We start from the raw sequence: 22,065 nt of genomic DNA, 5'->3' as shown, positions 1-22,065 counted from the left end.
GCTTCTTGTTCCTTCTGCATATGACCAACCTTTCCCACCTTCATATTTTGTTCTTTCTTCCTCAAGCATCTTCTCCCAAATTCCACCTGCTGAAATGCTACTCACTATTCAAGGCCAATATCAAATGTTGTCTCTTCCATGAAGGTTTTTTTCTGATACTTGCAAGTGCATGAGTGTTCCCTCACCACTAAATGCTGCCTTACATTATAGCTAATATTTTATTTGTCTTATTCTTCCCTCCTGCTTCCAACTAGGATATAATAAGCTCACTGAGAGAAGGAAAGGAACCATGTCTTACTCATCTTGTGTAATACAGACAATAAATATCTGCTAACTTAGATTTTGCTAATGGAATAAACTCCACCACACACAAAGTTATCTTTCAAAAGTCTTCAATTGCTTTTTAAACACAGGAAAACTTCAAATGATTTTTCAACTGTATTAGCCTTACTTTTGGTGAAAGGAAAATGGGCTGTATATTTTAAATATGCAGAAATTTTTTTTTTATCATTTTTAAGACTAATCAAGAATATAATTTCATTTGAAAAAAAATTGAGGGAAGAAGATTGGTATTTTCTAGGAAATGTCTGACTTCTTTTATAAACAGAAAAGCTTTGCCATAAACTGGATCTTCTGGCACCTATTTTTTGGGGGTTGGGGGTGGTGTTGACTTAATATTAGAGTAGTGACTGTAATAATGAGTATATAACAGAGTATACAAAAAGGCTAGGATGATATGCTGGTGGCAATTTCTGGCTTGAAAGGAAGAAATATAAGATTATTTATCATGTACAATGTGTAGTATTGCTCCAAAATTTTCTTTTAGTTTTATACTGTATTGTTTATTAATCACATGCTATCTCCATAAATTAAACATCAACTTCACCATATAAGAATGTAAATGGGGGCAATATGATCAGTTCATATAATTCTATCTTCAATGAAGTCCGTTTCATTTCCAGTGAAAGTGCTTTGGGGACCTTCATTGGAAAATAATTAGGAATATAGTCCAAAGAGTTAGTGAAGCAAAGTAAAATTTTGTATTAATTATCAAATTTATGCTTTGTATAATTAAAGGTCCAAAACTTAAAAGTTATTATTTATTGGTATGATTAATGATACTGAATTTCAAGCTTCCATAGGTCTTAGATTTTATCAAACCAGTTAAGATCATATGAATTTAACAGTGAAGCATAATTAAAAATTATTTCTAATTACAAAAACTTCCATCTATTTTATCACCCAGAAGTTACTAATAAGGTGATTAGCCTCCTTCTTTGTTTCCTACTTTCTAGATTTCTATGTTACATACACTTTAAAATAAAATTGTGATTATGTTGTATTGAAATATGAGCATTTATTTTTCCATGTCATTAAAAATTCTTTGATAATAATTTTAACGGCGACATCATATTCCATCATATGCCACAAAATTCATTTAATAATTTCACTATAATTGGATTAGGTATGAAGGTTGGGTCTACTATTTCTCTATTGAGTATGACAAATGAACATCCCTCTACATAAATCTTGGGTTGTACCTCTAATCATTTCTAATATTATGATTCTAGAGTCAAATGGAATGAACCTTTTCATGACTCTTAATACATGTTTACCAGAGCACTTTATAGGAAGGTCAATTTAAGCTCCCACCATTAGAATTTCCAAGACACATTTAACAGTCTGTATTAAAGTCTCAATAAGAAAGGATAAAGATATCTAAAATAATTACATAAAATAATTACAAAAATATTGAAATATATTTCATTTAGAAGATTAAACAATAAGCCTTTCCCACTATATAGTAAACTTATTAGCAACTAATAAACACTGATAGACATGTAGGGTAAATAATACTGTTAGTGCATCTATAGCCATCTTAGAAAGATGATAGATGTGGTGGGTCTGATTTGCTATTTTAAATCTAATGGTTCCATGTATTTCAAGTTTTACTTATAAAGAATTTTTCTAAGTTGTGAGATTTGAATCTTTTTCTCATTCTCAAGGAATCTTTAAGTTAGATAAATTCCTGGGCATTTAATACAAAACCAACACAGTTTTCATCCTGATTAAATGCTACCCACAGAACAGGAATTTTCTAAATGCTTAAGTAACTGGACAATAGTTATTTAAGAACACTATTTCTTCCTATCTGGTACCTCTACTCTACTTCTTTAACCATCATGAGATAATGAATACCACTAACTTTATTTCACAAACAATTTCTATATTTTGTGATTTTATTCTAATAATCAAATGTCCATGTGGCTAACTTGATTACAATACCTGCTGGACTAGGCATGATGGGTGTTCCTGGTGGCCCTCCACCTCCTGGAGGACCCTAAATAATTATACAAAATTTCAGTAAAAATAAGGCATTTCATTAAACAATATAAGAAAAAAACAGAAGAAAGTTTAGACTTATCTCTACAATATTCCAATGTGAAAAGAATAAATTTGTTTTCTCTGTAATTTATTTTCTTTGAATGAACAATCATTTCAATATTATGCAAAACATAATTTAGCTTAAATGTGTTGAGATTGTTTTGACAAGTTTCCAAAAACAATAAGCCTGCAACACTGATTTATTATTCATGACTTAATCACATCAGGTATAGTGAGTTTAAGGAGAAACCATTTAATAGGGCCTTTAAAAATTCGTAAAATAGGAATATTATATGTATTTCTGATTTAGTTTACTGTAATTTTCTTACATTTTGTATCACTGGTTTTCATAGGAAACCAAGAGGAGATTTTCTTAGAGAACATCTTTAAAAACCAAAAGATATTTGCTTACATATTCATATTTTTAAAAAATACATTGATGTGATTTCTTTCTTCAGTCAACATCAATTATAACACTTTTGGAGCACTGTACCTTCAGCTATCACATCAATCAGAAATGAGAGGCAATGTTGACTACTGCTATGGATGACTAAGGCTGCAACTACACAATCAAACTGAAATGGAGGTTAGCTAATTCTAAATCTAATTCAATTATTTCAGACAACCAAAATAGAAAATTTAGGCAGTGAATTTTAGAATTTTTCAAATGCTCTATGTACAGTGATCAAATTAATACTTAAGAGGCCAAATTTTCATTTCATTCTAAGTGTACAGACACAGCCTACTAATTATCTCAAATAACACATGTATTTGCTATTAATAAACAACTTAAATTTCCATAATAAATCTATAATTTCATAAAACTATATATCAGGTTTATTCTTAAGTGACTAAAAAATAGGTTTGACCCAAATTTTCTTACTTTCATTTTTGTTTCATAGAAAATGTGAAGAAAGTTAGACTTTTCTTAGTTTGTACAGTATATAGGACTAAACTCACAGGTCCAAAGCAGTGTGTGCTTTTCACTGTTACTAAAACACTATTTCCATGGAGGGTAAAAGGTTCATTGATTTTATTCTTATGCACTCCTTTTTCCCACACCAGTTAGCAACCACCTCTGAAAATTTCTTTAGGAAAGATTTCTCTTTTTACCATTTTATCCTTGATTCTCTGTTAGGAATTTTCCCCTAAATATGATAACAAATTATCTTCTATGGTGGCCCTGAGATGTGGCAAAGATCATGGTTAAAAGGTCATTTGTAAATTCAAGAGATCATATAAAACTTGTCAATTTGACTTCATGGCTGTGCGAATTACAGTCATGCATTGCTTAACAATGGGAGTATGTTTTGAAAAATGTGTCATTAAGAGGATTTTGTCATTGTGTAAAAGTGTATTATAGAAGGGAATAGCAATGAATTTTCCCATTATCTACACTGGCCACTAGTTGCATGAGTGTGGGCATAATTATGAGTGTTGCATAATTATGTTACTAAGTTTCTATTATGTGCCTCATTTTCCTCATCTGTTAAATGGGGATTAGAATAATACCACCCCCTCAAAGTTATGAAAATTAAATTACAGGTAGGATTGTGCCTGACACGCAGAAAGAACTGAATGAGTGTTAGCTAACTGTTATTAACTATTATTTTGCTACAGGGATGGGTGGGAACCATTTTAAAATGTAAGAATTCTGAAGTATACAGTAACCCTTTCACTTGGGGTCAGACCTAATGTGTCAAATGCTTGGATTTCTCTTAAAGGTATAAACTACGTTTAGAAAGGTCATCCCGTGGATAAACTAGGAACTCCTTGTCAACATATTTTGTAGTAGGTTTGTTTATATCAGCACCACCACAAACCTGAGTAATATGTTGCACTATGATGGCTACGATGTTACTAGGCAACAGGAATTTTTCAGCTCCATTATAATCTTATGGGACCACTGTAGTATATGTGGCCCATCATTGACCAAAACGTCATTATGCAGTGCATGGCTGTACTGGAAAATTTTAATATGTACTAAATATTAAGAAGAAAAATAAGTGTCCTCAATTTCTAAGAATGATAAAAAACTAAAAGATCTCTCCAGATTACTAGTGATTATTCTGTTGTCTGATTCACTTTGTGATTGGGAGAAAGTTTAATGTCTTTTTAGACTTTGTGTGTGTTACATACGGTTGGGGACAGGGTGTAGATTATTTTCCTGGAGAACTGCAAATTTGAACATTTCATTGTGTAACTGGGGATGACTCTCTTCATGATTGGACAGAATGTACTGTACTGGTTTTCAGAAACATATGCTAAAGTAAAACAGTACTCAGGGCAATTCCAGACAGATTGATAACTGTTTCTCTAATGAACATCAACATATGTACTGAGGTTGGCAGATGAAACCACTCAAGATGTTCACTTCTTGGCCAATACACAGGGGCTCTTCTTAACATCTGGACAACTATTTCATTGCCCAATAAAATGTAACATCAATTCTTACGAGCAAACAAACCCAAAATGTACTTACTACATAATTCCCAGGAGATGCTGAGGAGTATGGTATCTGGAACATAATAAACAGGACAAAAAGAAATATTTTGATTCATGTGGCAACATGGAGACTGACCTAAAGTGAATCCATTTCATGACTTTCATCAAGTTTTCCAAGCTACCAATGGTTTAACAATGGATAGCAAAGGATAGTAAAGAATAAAGGAATTTATATCTGTTTAAGTGCTAGAAAACTTAATTTCTGCAATATTATCTTGGATTTACAAAAAAGAAGGTGGATTTTAGTCAACAGGAATTTAGATGGAATTACAGTTTCAAGTTATATTTGTTTCAGGTCAGTTGTACCCACTGCTTGATACTAATGACTTATTTTGTAAGGAGAAAAATATATTTGAACAGCTAAAAAACAGAGAATGACCACATCTTAGAACTCTGCACAGAGATCTGAACAATTCCCTTGCGTAACATTTTATTTCTCATGACACTCACCAAAATTATTCTATATACCACCTGGAATCTTCTCTTGTTACAATTCCTCCATGTTCACTTAGTTCATTATTTATTAGTTTATGACTTAATTGCCTCTGACCCTCCTCCATGTCACTTGCAGCATTTTATTTCTCTACAATAACTTAAATCCATTATCCTTAAGCCTACTTTGTTAATTTCTATCTCTTTGATCAATTTCTAGCCAACTTTCTGTTTTAGGGTAGAGACTTCCTGGAGAGAAACACTGTAGAGCTAAGGCTGGGTCTGGAGTTCACAGACCCCCTTGAGCTCGTTTACAAACCCTTCACACACAGGTCTATATGCTAGGTAACTAGCAAAAAGGTCCTTGAAGCCTTGGTGCCTTGGTTGAAGTAGGAATAGTCTTTATTCAGCACACATGCATTCAAGAGCTAAGCAGTACAAAGAGAAACTCAACCGCTATTGGCAAAGTCCAAATAAAAACTGAGAACTCAACTGCTACCCACAAAGTCCAAAGTAAAACTGACCAGCTACCAGCAAAGTAAACATGCTCTGTTTTTAATCTTGAGCTCTCTGCTGGCCAGCTTCTGCTTCACAAACTGAACAACACACATTAACAACAAAGTAAAAAGACACATGGGTGCACATGCGCACCAACTCCACCCCCACACAACTTGTTTATAAGATATGTGCTGCATCACCCACAACCAGACCTGAGTTGTGGGAGCCTGACTAAATTATTCTATTTTCCCCACAAATACAAAACAAGGTTGACAAGGTCCAAAATATAATCATGCTGTCCAATTTCCACCTAGTCTTCACTAATATCTGGAAGCATTTTGGCTCAAACTTTATGGAAGACCTGAAGCTTACTAGTGATGTATCAGTAAACCCAGTAAATTTCAGGGAAAAAAAGCCCGAATTTGTAGCGTTTACTAATTTCTGCAGTGTAATATTCCCACATGGCAGATTTCAAGCTACCAATGGTTTAACAATCAGCTCACAAAATTCCTAAATATTTAACAATTGACTCGTGAACTGGCCCTCATGGTGATTAGCATCCTGAGTGGATATTCTGTCCTCCTGTCACACATTAAAGCCATTAAGTTCTTGCTATGCCCTTATTTTCAGCTCAACACTCCATTGTTCATAGATTTAAATTTTCATCTATTCATCCCAAGTAGAAAAAAAATCAAACTTAGTTTCCAAAGCTAGCTCCTCCCGAAGACCATCCCATTTTCCTAAGTCCTTGCTCCTTTTATGCTTTCAATTTCTCCGTTCTCATGGCTCCTTCAAACACAGTTAAATGTAATAAGCATTCTTAAGTATTTTTTAAAAATTTTGTTATCTTATCTAGTTGTTCAATTTCTTTCCAGTTTTGCCCTGTTAAGCTCTTCAATTTTGGCTTATACTCACTGTTTCTACTTATTCTTCTATGCCCTCATTAAAAATCATCATTTGGGCTCCTATGCCTAATACTTTACTGAACTTTCACTCTTGAAAGTTACCAGCAGGATCTGACAGCCTAGTGTGAAAGACATAAAATATAACAATGTAGGTGGAAATATATCTTCTGTGGATGTCCATAGAAGATAGTCTTGAGTTGGGCTGCTGGGACAGGGAGTAGATGCCCACCAAAAAGACAAACAGAAGGACTATAATTAACAATTTAAAGTATAGTTTCAATTAGCTAGAAGACATGATTTTGAATGTTTCCAATACAAAGAAATGATAAATCTTTGAGGTAATGAAAAAAAAAAGTGGCTGCTGCAATGTGGGACTTGTAGGGGATTGTGGTAAACAATAAAGCTACTCATACACATACTCAGAATATGAATGAATTTATGCTGTAGTAAATAAAGAGTCACAGGTTTTAGAGAGACATGTTCAAATTTATGTTTTAGTAAATTGACTCTAGAGGCATCATGGAATATAAACATAAGTTACTGCAATAAGTAAGATGATAAAGAGTTGTAGACAATGCTAATGAACATAAGTAGGAGTAAGAGAATTTGAGAGTCATTTCACAAATTACTCAGCAAGGCTTGGTGACAAACAGGATGTGGCAGACAAAGGAAGGAAGAAATTAAGGTAATTCCTAGGTTTCCAACTTCGTGACTGGGTGGATGATGTTGCTAATCATTTATATATAGGGAATCTGGAAAGTGGGGCAGGTTTGGGGGAATGTCTGATATGTTGAAGGCATTAGTATGCATTGAGGTAGGTTTGATCATCAAACATTTAGAAATATAGGTCTAGAACTTATTAGAGATCAGGACTAAAGATACAGCTTCAATTGAATAAATTTCCATTTTGTGCTGGACATAATACTTGATCTAGGATTTGACTAGATTTTGTGATATTTGAAACTGTATGAAAACACCAAAATGAAAAAAAATAGGATGCAGCTCAGGAATGTAATCAGAAAATATTACCAATTGAGAAAGGGTGGATAATGTGACTGGATGAAAATCAGGAGAAAATACCTTATAAAAAGCCAAGCAAACTAGACCTTTAAGAAGCAGCTTGGGGGCCAGCCTGGTGGTGCACTTGGTAGAGTGCGGCACTTGGGAGTGCGGCAGCGCTCCCCCCGAGGGTTCGGATCCCATATAGAGACCAGTCCGCTCACTGGTTGAGCGTGGTGCGGGCGCGACACCGAGGGTTGCGATCCCGTTGCCAGTCGCGGTACGGGTGCGACACCGAGGGTTGTGATCCCGTTACTGGTCATGAAAAAAGACAAAAAGGAAAAAAAAAAAAAAGAAGCAGCTTGGCTAGGAAATGTCTAAACCAGGCTTATTCTTGAACTCTGTCAGGCTCTTGCCTTTTAACCTTTATGTGACTCATCTAAAAAAATAACAAAAAGTAATACTTTAATAAAAATATGGAAAATTAACCATTATTGAAATGAAAAAAGGAAATTAACAGACATTTAAGACAAAACAAGGAGTCAAATATCTCAGAGGTCACATATGATGAGGACAGAAAATAAGTCGCATTTGATTAGTAAGTAGGAGGTCACTAGTAACCTTCAGAAAAGGACTTTCATGGGAATTTAAATAGGTTGAGAAGTCAATTCGATAAAACTTCACTTGTCACTGCTACGTTTTAGGCAATGCACTGCCATATAATGATGAAAAAGGAAAGCCAAGCAATTCGCTATTTAGTGAATAGTGGTGAGGGAGTGAAAGTGTGAGAGACATGGGATGACAGTTTGAGACTGAGGGAGGGTTAAGAGAAGTTTCTATCAGCTACCCCCTCCCAACTCTAGAGGAGTGGAGGACTAGGGGTTTAAGGTTGTCTTGGGATTTTGTTTACTGGCATAGCACTAGAGGGAAGTTCCAGTCAGTGGAAAGGGACAGACTGAAGACTCATTTGGAAGAGTCAATGAGTAGGATATGTGAAGAAGCAACAGTAAAGAGAACAGAGGGTTTAGCATTAAAAGAAAGAACATTTCTATTTCTGAGGCAAGAAGAGAGAAAGGTGACTAAAGATCTGATAATACTGGAGGTAAAGGGTAGAATCTGAAGAAATTTGAATCTAATGGTCTTTTGGTTCTCCTCTGTAAAATATAGACAATTTTAGCTGATAGAGAAGGGGCCAATAATGTAGGGGCACAATGAGAATAGTTACAAAGAACTGTAACAACTACTGAAGAGATCAGGAAAAACAGCTGACTAAGCTTCACCTAACAATTCCTGATTTAATTTTCTTTGTTGAACCACACCGCCTTTATTTTTACTCTATATGGCTTGGGTAGGGATCAGGGAGTGGGCATGTGACCTAGTCCTGTTGGATAAAGTATTGTACCCCCTGGCCATAATTGTTTCATAAATGAGCATATGACCCATGCTAAGCAAATCCAGTTCAGTTAGAGTTGTTTCCAATACTTTTGCTTAACTGATAAAGAGTTGTGCTCTTTTGTATTGCTATGTACTGTATTGTATTCGACAGTCTTGCTATGAGGAGGGGAACGAAGGTAAGAGATGAATATAGACTGGGTCCTGATGACATTATTTAAATCCTTGGAAACAAATGTGCCCAAAGCCAAATTTATATATGAACTCTTCAGATACAAGATCCAGTAACAGTCTCTTTCAGTGTGAGTCCAGTTTGATTGGTTTTCTGTACCCTATAATCAGAAGTGTCTATTTTCAATAAAACTGCTTGATACTTAGTGATTAGAACTTGCTGTATAGCCAAACCAAAGTGCACAGTTGCCAGTTGCTTATGAAAAAGATAAAAAGGGAAAAACTAGAATTGGTAGATTTGTAAATAAACTTCCAAATAAGAATCTGAGGCCAATAATGTAATCCTCAGAGTCAAGGAAATTAAAAATAAAAATCATACTTTTATTCTGAATTAAAAATATAAATTTGCCCTTAAAAATGTTTCTCTTGCTGTCACGTAAAGGAGTGCCCAAAACTATTTTTAATCAAAACACTTTTACATGACAAAATTGTGGATTGTCAAAGGTTAAATACTTAACTATATTATGAATAATGGTAGGCAGATTTCACACTTTCAGAGAAGCGAGTTATAAACATGAAAAGAAGAAAGGCTAGAAACAGCTCAGTGGTGTTATACTGAAATTAAAGCATCAGTTTGCTTTCATGATGTTAATACATGTAGATAGATAAAGGTACAGATATGTATGGGTGTGTGTGTATACATACCTCTATTTCCTAATTCTGTTGGTTGAGGGCTTAGAATATGTATCACTTCAGTGGATTCTAAATACATGGGTATTTCAAATAGTTAGTGGAGCAATAGAATTAAAAGATAACATGAATTTTTCCATGAACTTTTTTGAAGTACCCTTGTACCATTCTCCACTAAAAGGACTCAGTGGAGCCAGGGAAATGGCTATTTCCAGGACTAAAGCTGGGAAAATATAAGATGAGTTTCTAATGATTAGAGAATAGTGGGGACATGTTAAAAGGACAAACAATCCAGCTTGAAGGGGGTTCCTACTGGTCAAATTTGGGACAATTTTAGCATTCTAAACCCACTGAACAAAATAATCCATGAGTACATCTGATATACATGAATTAATATGAATGGAGAAGAAAGAACAACTCTTTGTTACAGTAGAAAGCCAACTAATAAATGGAGAAGGAAAGATAGAATTAGGCAATCAACAAAGTAAAAAAAAAAGATTAAGGCAAGAATCATCAATGGTTGCCAAAAACAGCAGATGAAAGTATAAGCAGGAAGAGAATATTTACTATTGTTTCAAAGTATATCTCCAAGTTAATAATTACAAGGGGAAAACAGTAATTTTACAGTGGAGAAACTTGACAAGTACTAGCTTAACCAAACGATCAAAATTAAAATTACCAATAATGGGACAAATCACTATCACGTGCCTCCTGAAATGATGCACTGAGAAAAAAACAAAATTACTTTTGTAGTACTCCTGCCAAATATCTGTAACCCAAATATAATCATGAGGAAATATCAGACAAAACCAAATTATGGAACATTCTAAATAACTGGCTTGCATTCAACAAAACAGCAAGGTTAAGAAAGACAAAGAAAAACTGAAGAACTGTGTCAGATTCAAGGAGACAGAGACATGACAGATGAATGCAACAAGTGAATTGGGATTTTCTTTTGTTATAGAAGATATTGGGACAATTGGTGAAGTCTAAGCAAGGTCTGTAGATTACAAAACCGCATTACATCAATGTTAATTTCCTTATTTTGATCATTGTACTGGGATTATGAAAAGCAATGTCTTTTGTTTTTAGGCAACAAAGTATAGGGATAAAGTTACAGGAAACTTAAATGGTTCAGGAAAAAATATGTTTATTTAGAGAGAAGAAATCACAAAGCAAATGTGATAAAACATTAACACTTGGGAATCCAGGTGGAGGGTGTATAAGAATTCTTTGTACTATTCTTGCAACTTTTCTGTAAATCTGAAGTTACTTTAAAATAAACATTTAAAAGAAAAAAAAATAACAGTGAACAAAACATATTTGAAAACAGCAAAAAACAAACAAAAAACCCAACCACTTTAATACACTGCCCAAAGGAGTCAGATGAGGAGTCACAGACATACTGTATTGACACAAATTAAAAAGTGTTTGTAAAATTAAATATGGAGAGAAAATCTAAGAAACTTGGAATTCAAAATAGTATAAATGATTTGTCCCTACAAAATAATGATTTGGGGTGAAAATCCCTCTTTTTTACTTCTGTTTCACAGAAGTCCTATGTTTCAGCTAAAAGTCATCAGTTTTCTATGATTTTTTTCCTTGTTCTCATTATAAATCGTTTTCGGAGAAATGCTTTTCCTTTGCATGCTTAGAATGATACCACTTTCCCTTTGTGAAGAGAAAACCACAGGCCTCCCCCCAGTACTTTTCCCTGTTCACACACTTTGAGTGAGAGTAGATGTTTCCACATCTACTACTTTCAACTCTATTACTTGCCTACACATGTGCTGGTCAAACTCCCATTTCAGACTGACTGTTGGAAAGCAGTTTGGTGCACACAGCTCTTATCCTAATTCCTGGTATTTCTCAGGGTCTAAAATAATGCACAGTTGCTGATCTGATATAGTATATTCTCCTACCCGTACTGCTCAGTTCTATGAAATTCGGAAGAGATGAAGTACCTAAAAAACTAAAAATCCTCAGAATGCAGAGCTCTCTTCTTATCTATGTCTCTAATACTCTTTACTTGGATAATATACCTCTAGGTACAATGAACCATCCCTTCCTAAATGGCTTTTGGGAGAGACAGTTTCTGGATGAGTGTACAGAAGGATGTACTGATGGAGGTGGGAAGTGATGAGTGTGAACTGTACTCTGGCTGCCATCAATGGGCAGTAGAGGGATGTTTGGCTGAGCTGACAATGAGGAAGGAGAGAAGGCTCTTCTTGCTTCTAGGTGGGAAGGCTTACATAGTTAAAGTGGGTCATCAGTTGCACTTTTCAATCTACTTTATCAAACATGCAGAAAACAGAAATTCTTTCCAGATTCTGGCACTAGGAAGATTGGCAGAGTTTTCAGTGCTATAGAAAATTGTTTTTTTCTGCACCCTTATGGGCATTTTAAGAAGTTGAAAGAAGTGTATCTTGAGCTGCTAGCCAGATGCCATTTTAAAGTGAAATCTTGAATGAATTCGTTCAAATAGCAAATAGCAAATAGCAAGAAGCAAACAGAAATATGAACTCTTCTAAAGCATGTAAGCAAACTGAAAGAATTTTGGAGAAGTAAAGGTATTCACATTACAATGTAATCTGGCAAAACTGTATCTTAGAAAGATTTGTTGAAATTAAATAGTCTACTGAAGACCCAAATGGATGCAGTATCTATTCTTCCTACCTCAAATAATTTCATTGAATTAGCAAATATCACAGCTATTAAAACTAAGAAGCAGGTAACGTAAATTATTTTTTCTCTAAAAACATGACAGTTGTGTACTTAAGAAGAAAGTGATTTCTGCTTTAGAATAACGATGGATTTAGGATGATTCTTCCTATGTCACTTTTAACTTCTTAATGTTTAAGTTAACCTTAGGTTGGATCAGTTTCATGTTTATTTGGCATTAAGGCCACTGCTAGACAATGAAGGTACCTTTGTGCATATTAGCAAAAGGCATCCCTTTTAGGTAGATATCTGCATACTTCACAAATGGAACACAGGCTGTATTTCAGCCCTCTATTGACTCCGTTGATCCAGGCACCACTGTGTGGTGCACACACTACATAAATGTACACAGTAGAACCTCTCTCACATATTGAAGAACTCAAGGTTTCAAAGTCGAGAACAAAAAACATCTCTAGGATGACGAAATTAAAATCATATTAATTTTAAGACTGATAGCTTCATTTTTAACCTGTATATATATTTATGTGACATCATTAAGAGAAAAAAATTTGCACAGTCAAACCACTGCCACAAATACATAAAGAAAATTCCCAGGATGTCAGGTACATAAAGGAGATGTGCAAGGATGGCAATTTAGCTAACAGGCACAATGCAAATGTGCATTTGCTTTCTGGGGGCAGCAAGAGAGCAAACCTAGGTATAATTAATACAACAAATTTAATCATAATAATTTGGTCTCCTCTAATAGAGACTGATTATATCTGTCAACTTACTGATTTTCATAGTTATTTTAGAAGATCAAACTATATTATGATAAATATAGACCATTATATGGGCTATTGCAGTATACTTAAATCACACTAACTCTTTTTTATTTTTAAGAGTGTTAATTGACATAGAATGAATGTTTACATTAGACCTTGAAGTGAAAAAAACTACATAATTTCAAAAATTAAGTGTATTTTTCTAAAATATTCATAAAACTTTTTTGAATGATTACTTTTAAAAAAGATTAGTGCAACTGATTGCAAGGCAACACATTTTTGTTGTTTTTGTTAATATTACAAGTACAAAAGAAATGAAAACAAATATATACTCACTGAATTGGCATTTGTGGGGTTTGGCCAAGGTCTACCACCACCTGGACCCCTACAAAAAAATATGATAGTTACAATTTTAACCTGTTCTTTGAATGTTTCACAATAAGTAATAACCAATTATAAAATATTAACATTTACAATTCAGTTACCATGCAGCTCTAATTCAACACTAAAATTACATTTTATATTTATTTTAACAGCTTTTTATTTCTTAAATAAAAAAAAATTATCATTCCATGAAGGTCTTCTTCCTAAGTCAAATTACTTTTAGTCAGCCCAGTTTCATTTTAATATCAAGTTGTTACTTTAATAAACAAAAAATGGTATTCATCAATAGTAGTAAGTATATACATACATACATCTAAATATCACAAAAACACACTTTTGGAGTAAAAAGCACTAATTATGAAATAAATATAATCTATAATCTTGTGACATCAATATAAATGATGCCTATGTCATATTCCAAATGAAATAATTTGTAAAATATTACTAATATGTATGAAATGATTGTTCTTACTATAAATAAATAAACATACATAAAAGGTCTCTAAAGTTGCCTCTTTTTCAAAAAATCACAAAGTATCAGACCTGTTACTTTATATATATATCTATATATCAACCTATCTTTCACTGCTATTGATGATTTAGTTACTATTAAATAAAGGAATCACATTTTTTGTTCTCATAATTTTAATTCAAGGCAGTGGTCAGAGTAAATCTCAGGGGAAAAAAGGAGGTAATCTATGCCAATGTTTCTTAATATATTACTTCATTTTAGGGTGATGAGAATATTTTGTATTCCATAGCTTATAAGAACATAAAGCTTTTGAAACAAAATCAATGCCCAATTAATTAAATCAATAAAAGTTTCTTGTTCTCGTGCTTTAGTCCTAAGTATACCTGAATAAATACTACCTTATGAAATGCAGACTACTGTCAGTCAGTCCTCTGTAATTAGGGTCATTCAAAATTCCCTTTCTCTGTGATTACAAAGACAGTAAAAAATTTTAATTAAAAAACCACATGGTCCTTAATTCTAGGGACCTTACACTTAAAGTTCTAAATGCTAGATAAAGAGGCTGTCCAAGTTAGTTACATGTAGTTACATGTTTGCTTGGAGTTGTTCTTAGTTTTGTTTTGGGATTACCTAGGGGTGTAAACAGCAGCAAAAGACATGAATCCTGTCCTTGGGCTCTATTAGGAATGCCCAAGTAGAATTTTCTCCCAATTCAGCTTAAGGAGTAGAAGGGAAAATAATTTGCCAGAGGGGACCTGGTCAAAGTCTTGCACATAGGAAGAAGGTGAGAGGCACTTGCATTGTCTCTGGAAATTGTTGTCTCTCCAAGATGATGATGATTATTTTACAATTAATTACTAGAACACTTTAGAAAGATGATTTCCCTTATAGGATTCAATGTCCCAATGGACACGAACTAAGGTAAAACAAGTGCTTATGAAGTAAAACATTTGGGTAGTAAGATCCATCCACATGATTTGTTTAATGTTAAATAAAACATAGTAAGGAAACTGAGAAATATTTATCTTGACAACATAAAAATTACACATATGCAAATCATGGCATAAATTTATATGCAATGATGTTACGTAGATAATGATCTCATAATTTTGAAATATTATGATTAAGTACTATATAAAATGTATTAAATATAATGGAATATTTTGTCATTTAGAAATTTGTCTATATTAAATTAACGAGCTAAATTAAATGTTAAAATAATTACACATTTTATTCAAACATTAAATGCTAATGTTAAATTTATTATATTATAAATAACACAAAATACCTTCTATGCATTTCAATTGTTTACTAAATACAAATCTAGTCCCAGCATACTATGTGTTTCATATTAAAACTTATTTTAATCTTATGAGATTAAGTATTAATAATTCATCTAGATAAGCTAAATTTCCCCCAACATTAACACTGTATTTGAAAATATTTCAAGTTTCGCGAATACTGCTGCATAAAGTGGAGGTTAGAGTAGAGAGTACTTCTACTAGAACAACTACTTAAGTTCAGTCATTCCACCTCCTTTTGAGAGCCATCGGTATTATCAAGAAAGTAATCTACAAACTATAATGTAGGCATTATTTTGAATGGGAATTTCTATATAAGCATAGTTATATAGTAGAATCAGGTTAGCCTCATTTCAAAAATGAAGAGAAAAATGGAATTTAAAAGAAGTCTATATTTTTATAAGGATGCTGATTTTGATAAAATCAAAGCAACCATGATTACTAAAGAGAAAAATTCTATTTTCTTCTGTACTTCACCATCATTATTTCAAGGTAATAACTGCACAAACTTTATAATATATGATACAGAACAAGAATATCCTTTGACATCCTTTTGTCATCTTAGTTTTAATAAAATAGCAAGGTGTACAAAGTTGAATTAGATATGCTTTAATACAGCATCCCTACACTATTTAAAAATTTGTAAAAATGTAGTTAATTTAGAAATACACCATTATTCTAGTTTCCTTTTAAAAATATGTCATAGTGTACTTTAAAACATGTATTTTTACATTTTGGTCACAGTTTGTAAATTCTACTTTAAATTATTTAAATTAATAGCAAGCTTTTACTGCTAAAGATATAATACGAATTATAGAAATATTGAAAATAAACTTTTATTTTGCTTTTAAATGACACTTTGTATAATTTATCCTGAGTTTAGACCATGGAGATGGAAAGATTGTATCAGAATAACAATTTTCTTTGGAGATGACAATTTTTTTTAACAACAAAGTTATCAAAATTTTGTTCAAACGGTTTATTGTGCAATAAAGGGATATAGTTGCCAGTTAGAATAAAGTATTTAATTACTTTAGTGACCAGGGTTGGGTATTTTTCATTGTCATTATACTCATAGGATATAAGAAAAATGACAAGCTAAAGAAAAATGATCCAGATGTGATTCTCTGGAGGGTACCTCCTAACTGCCAAAACAAAAATATTTTAGTTAGATAAATAAATTAGTTAAAGACACATCTTAAGGTAACACCATTCTAATGCCTTGCCCTTCAATTTTTAAGTTATCCAACATGTAAAAGAAACGACATGAAGAAAGTCACAATATCAGTTAGAAATGCTTGCTTGAATTACACAGTCAGACTTTGTTTTAAAGATAATATTATGAAATGATTTTGATAAAGGTTACTCTATTGAGTGAAATGGAGATAATAATGTATTTTTATTTTTTAGTCTCTTTAAATTTACTTTGCATTGTTAGGGCCAATATCAATTCAATAATTATCTCTCTGGTTAGATCTTCCATACCTGAGAAGTTTCCCTGTTAAAGGAAAATATTTACTAATGTAAATATGTAAATATTTACACTTTCATTGTCCTTGAAGGAATCCTAATTTACAGAAAACTGAAAGTGACCAAAAAGAAAAAAGAAAGAAAGAAAAGAAAAAGAAAACTGAAAATGGTATAAGACCCCAAAAAAAGAAAATACATAGTAATAAATAATGGAAATCAGAGTCTGAAAGACAAGTACATGTAAGAAAGGAACTAGACAATTTAAAGCAGTTATTTGAGTCTCTAAATGGTCAACATGAAAATAATTTTTTTCTCTGTAACTGGCAAAAAACAGGCTGCTCTAAAGTTGGCCAAATGGCCAATTATAATGCAGAGCAATGTACAAAATAATATTAGATACATTCTTAATATTTAATGATAATTCTGGGTTGATCATAGCATTCAAAATGTATACTCCATACATGTGTACATAGTATTCAAAATTATACTCCTTAAAACCTCTTGCATTTTAAGGTGAGAATCTCATATAGGTAAACTTTATATATATCACTACTCTATTGGTAAGAGTTTCAGCTTTTGACATAAGCACAAAATATCACTCATTTATTTTGCAGCAACATTAATAAAGGGCTAAGCCTTTAAGGAATTTAAGAAGAGTCAGACTTCATGTCTATCCATTTTTACTTTAAAAGTGAAAATGGTGATAGGAAAATTTGACCTACTTTTTCCCCCTGTTCTGTTAGTTTTGAGTCTGGCTGGTACCCACCTATTACCCTATTTTCTATTTTAGACAAAACTGCTTTCCATGAAAATGGTTTCAGAATCTTAAAAAAAAGCTTGACATACATCAAAAGAGCTTATTTCACAGTGTACCTTCAATGATATTAAATGATGGCAGAGTTGTTTAATTTGATATATAAGTAACCAAAACATGGACTGATGAAAAATATATGTGAGTAGACACCCACACACCTACATGGAACACTTTCATTACTTCTGCTAAACTTTATTTAGGCCACATCGTAGAACTGATCCTTGGGTAAATTAATGAATGTCACTAATAAGCACCTGGTATACATGGGACTTTGAGGGCAAGTTGAACAATGAAAAAGAAATAAAAATTCTCTAAGAAACTGTATTATATTGCCTGACAAAACAAACTACTCTCTTCGGCTTGGAAAGGCCTTTCCAGTAAAAAAACCTTTAGTTTACTCCTTATCTAAGTGCATCTTGAATTTTCAAAAGAAAGTTCATCCTATACTGTGGAAAGTTCTTTAATATAAAAGATACAACCAGAGAGAATTCTTTGTATGTTGAGAAGGATCCCAACAAAGCAATAGTAAAGATACATACAAATATTTATAAGAGATAAAAATTCCATTCTTAGGAATTACCACGTATCTGCTAAAATGAGGTTAATAATATTCAATTATGTACTTCTGTAGAGTTAAGTCATGGTTGTGATGTCAGCATCTCTTGATACTTTTGTATAGAATCTATATGGAGACTATCTACTAACAGGCTAAAAGTTGTTATTTATGGTGCCTGAAAATGGAAAGAAAAAAAGTCAAAGGATGCAATGGAAGAACAACATAAGAGATTATGTTGTGAAAATGAAGCAAACACTACAGCTTCTTTCATTCATTTTTATACTACACAGAGATTAAGGTGCACAAATTGTTTACAAATTAGTGTTATTTTAAAAGATAGAAAATAGAACACTTTACTAAAACACAGTAATATAGCATTTTGCTTACATGTTCATTCCAGGCATTCCAGGGCCACCTAAAGCATTCAGTGGGGGTCTCATTGCACCTCCATAGTTCTGTAATGATAACCAAGGGTCAGACTACCACAAAACAAAAAAACAAAACCAAAGAGGAGGGGGGAAAGAAAGGAAAGCTGGTTAATGATTTCCCTACATAACTCCTCATTGGATAAGGCCTCTGTAATTCATTCTCTGAAGGGTCCACTCTTGTACTTTTGCTTCTATTTTAACAATTACTTTGGATTGTGTCTTTTAAAAACTAGGTGAATATGTAAGATTACTGGAGCATATTAAATGATTAGGGTGTGGTTGCAATTGTAATATTTAACATATCTTTATTAATTTCCTAATATCTGTACAATAGTGAACTTTTTCAAATAAAACATTTCATAAATCCAAAACTCTGTCTTTAAAGAAAAAATTTACTCAACATGTTTGACACTGTCAGACCCAGAACAATTACATAAAGTCTGGAAAAACGAATAGGCGAACCCAACTCAAGAAAGCTGAATGCAAATTTCTGTTCACAAAATAACAAATCCAACACAGAAATGCATTAATATACAAATACACACAAATATATGAAAACTACAGTATCCTCAAAATATGTATGCATGTATCACGACAATAAACTTCTAGTATCTAGTACGCACATTCAAGGGATAAAAACACTTTAATGTTTTAACATGCATATTGTATTAGCTTAGTTTAGTTGCCATAAAGGCCAAAAGGTTAATTTTATCATTATCATGTTAATATATCTTGACACCATGGACAACTTTCACACTTGGCTTTCTGACACCAGTATTCCTCCAACTTTTCTGAGTACTATTTCATTTGCTGGCACCTTTTATTTTGCTAATTCTTTAAATGTTACTTTTCCCCAAGTTCTAGTCACAGCGTTCTTTTCAATAAATACACATTTATGGGTAATCTTATCTGCTACCATTTGTTCAACAATTATTTATAAGTGAGGAATCACAAATCTTTATATTATCATGATATCTCTCCTAAGCTCCTAGATAACTCATATGTTGTGCTTCACAGGAGTTGTTTCTATCTGGATACCATCTTGCACTCAACATATCTAAAAGAAAACACAATATTATCTTCTCATGATTGAGTTTTTTATACTGCCTTCTTCAATCAGTTCTGTGGCATCACCTTCCATACAATAGTCCAGACTAAGAACTTCTAGGAGCTCTTTGATATCTCTGTTTTCAATTCCCATATCTAGTCAGTTACCAAAGTCTATTGATTCTACCTGTGAAACAGCTCTTGAAATGTGCTATCATTCCTATCAATAATCATTGTTATTTACTGAGACATTTACTTTTCTTAATTGGTCCCTGATTTAGTCTCTCCTCCTCCCAATCTATTCTCCATACTGCCTATCCTAAAGAGCTATCCTAAAACTCAGTCCCATTGATGTCACTTAAAAGCCATGATGACCCACACTACCTACCAATTAAGTGGAAACTCCTTAGCATGACTCTGTGAGGTTATTCACAGCTCAGCACAGCCTATCTTTCCTGTCCTTATTTCCTACAATTTTCACCTTCATTCCCTGCATACTTTCATTTCACCTCCATACCCTCCAAACTATTGGATTTCTCTAAGTTCAGAAATACACAACACACTTTTGTACTAATGTGAACTCATCTTCCTTGGCCTTTTGAGTAGTAGGGGCTAAGATGTCAAAGAAATCAAGTGACAGAAAGCCTGTTAACTCGAGAGTAAGCCACAGCTGATAAATGAAATTACCTAGTTACATGCTACTCTCATTGTTTAAGGAAATCTATTTAAACATCCCAATTTGTGAGCTATGCAATAGCTCCTAATGGCTCACACATGAGCCACTGGTTAAAAACACAGCTATTTCCCTTAACTTTTGGATCAAGCACAGTGCAGCAGCAGTTTAGCGAGGGGTCTTGGAGAGAATAGTCACTTGAAACAAAATCTGAACAGTAAAGTACACCAGAAGTGCTTCACAAAGAGAGTCTCCCCTCATTTTTGGTCCTAGAAAATCTGTGTTTTATCAAGGAAAACAATTTTCCTTATAGCTCTGAACATAGAAGGATATTGATTTGAATCTCTGTTGCCACTGTCCCATTTCCTCTTTCTATATGTGTGATCTTGAGCCAATAATTGTCCCAATGATCTCTCAAACTTAATTTCCTTATCTGTAAAATGATAATATTATCTCCTTTACAGCTTGTTGGAGGATACAATAAAATATAAAGCACCTATCAGTGCTTGGTGAATTAAAAGCATGCACCTATTAACTCTTTCTTATGACCATTAATAAGGGAGCAACTTAAACGAATCCTCATTAGTTTCCATGAGCCCTAAACCCTAACAGAATTATTTGCTTATTTATACAGAGTATGTATATTTTCTTTTCTAGACTTTTTCTGTTATATAAGGGTATTTCTTTATGTATCTCCTTCTAAATAATAAGAACCTTAAAGGCACTGTACCTATTTTACTCATCTTTGTATACTCAGTGCTCAATTATAGCATCTGCCACATAATAGGCCTTCAAATAAATGATGGGCTAATTAAACTGAATTGTCACAGGAAATGGGTAAGAAATTATTCAATACATACTTGATAGATTTACAAAATATTTTCCTTTTGTGAATAATCTAAAGCACAAAGAAATCAGGAAGATAAGAAAGAACAACAACTGGCTTTCCAAGTTTGCAAGTATCAACAAAGGCAGACTGGGAAAAGCTAATTTAGAATCACTGAATTTTAAAGCTGATAGCAACTATACAATTCCATCTGGTCTAATCTCTCTCCCAATGCAATGTTCCTGACAAAATGGCTGTTCAGACTCCACTTGGAAAGTTCATAAAAAGTCTTTCCATGATTGGGCACTTTAATGTCTAGAAAGTTCTTCCCTTTACTAAGCTGAATTCTATTGCCTGTCTTAGATTTGAAATACAGAATTGGTTTACTTTCTCTTTACATGAGAGCTCAACATATATGTCCATCTCACCATTTCTCTACCTCAGGTATCTGATTTGGAAATCATATGCTCCTATTTACATGTAACTTCTTTTTTTTTTTTCCTTTTTGTCTTTTTTTCGTGTCCGGCAACGGATCGCAACCCTCAGTGTTGCGCCCATACCGGACCAGGACCGGCAACGGGATCGCAACCCTCGGCGTCGCGCCCGCACCTCGCTCAGCCAGTGAGCGGGAACAGGTCTGTATGTGGGATCCGAACCCTTGGCGGGAGCGA

The 22,065-nt window shown here is 33.3% G+C and overlaps 1 protein-coding gene across 2 annotated transcripts in view; it reads right to left on the bottom strand.

Moving 5' to 3' along the window:
• Window positions 1-22,065, bottom strand: part of SSBP2 (single-stranded DNA binding protein 2) — a 57,378-nt gene that overhangs the window by 28,241 nt on the left and 7,072 nt on the right. The window contains exons 3-6 of one of the 2 annotated variants that reach the window (XM_008566605.1): window positions 18,808-18,899; window positions 13,760-13,808; window positions 4,868-4,903; window positions 2,287-2,341 (exon numbers count right to left, since the gene is read on the bottom strand). In XM_008566605.1, the coding sequence (XP_008564827.1) occupies window positions 2,287-2,341; window positions 4,868-4,903; window positions 13,760-13,808; window positions 18,808-18,899 (232 nt within the window). The remainder of the gene's footprint in view (window positions 1-2,286; window positions 2,342-4,867; window positions 4,904-13,759; window positions 13,809-18,807; window positions 18,900-22,065) is intronic. The other variant, XM_008566606.1, reaches the window with a different exon arrangement.

The sequence above is a fragment of the Galeopterus variegatus genome, unplaced genomic scaffold, assembly GCF_000696425.1.
Source record: "Galeopterus variegatus unplaced genomic scaffold, G_variegatus-3.0.2 Scaffold254, whole genome shotgun sequence".
NCBI classification, from domain to species: domain Eukaryota; kingdom Metazoa; phylum Chordata; class Mammalia; order Dermoptera; family Cynocephalidae; genus Galeopterus; species Galeopterus variegatus.
The sequence above is the reverse complement of the archived record's forward strand: the minus strand, read 5'-3'. Positions and strand labels throughout refer to the sequence as shown.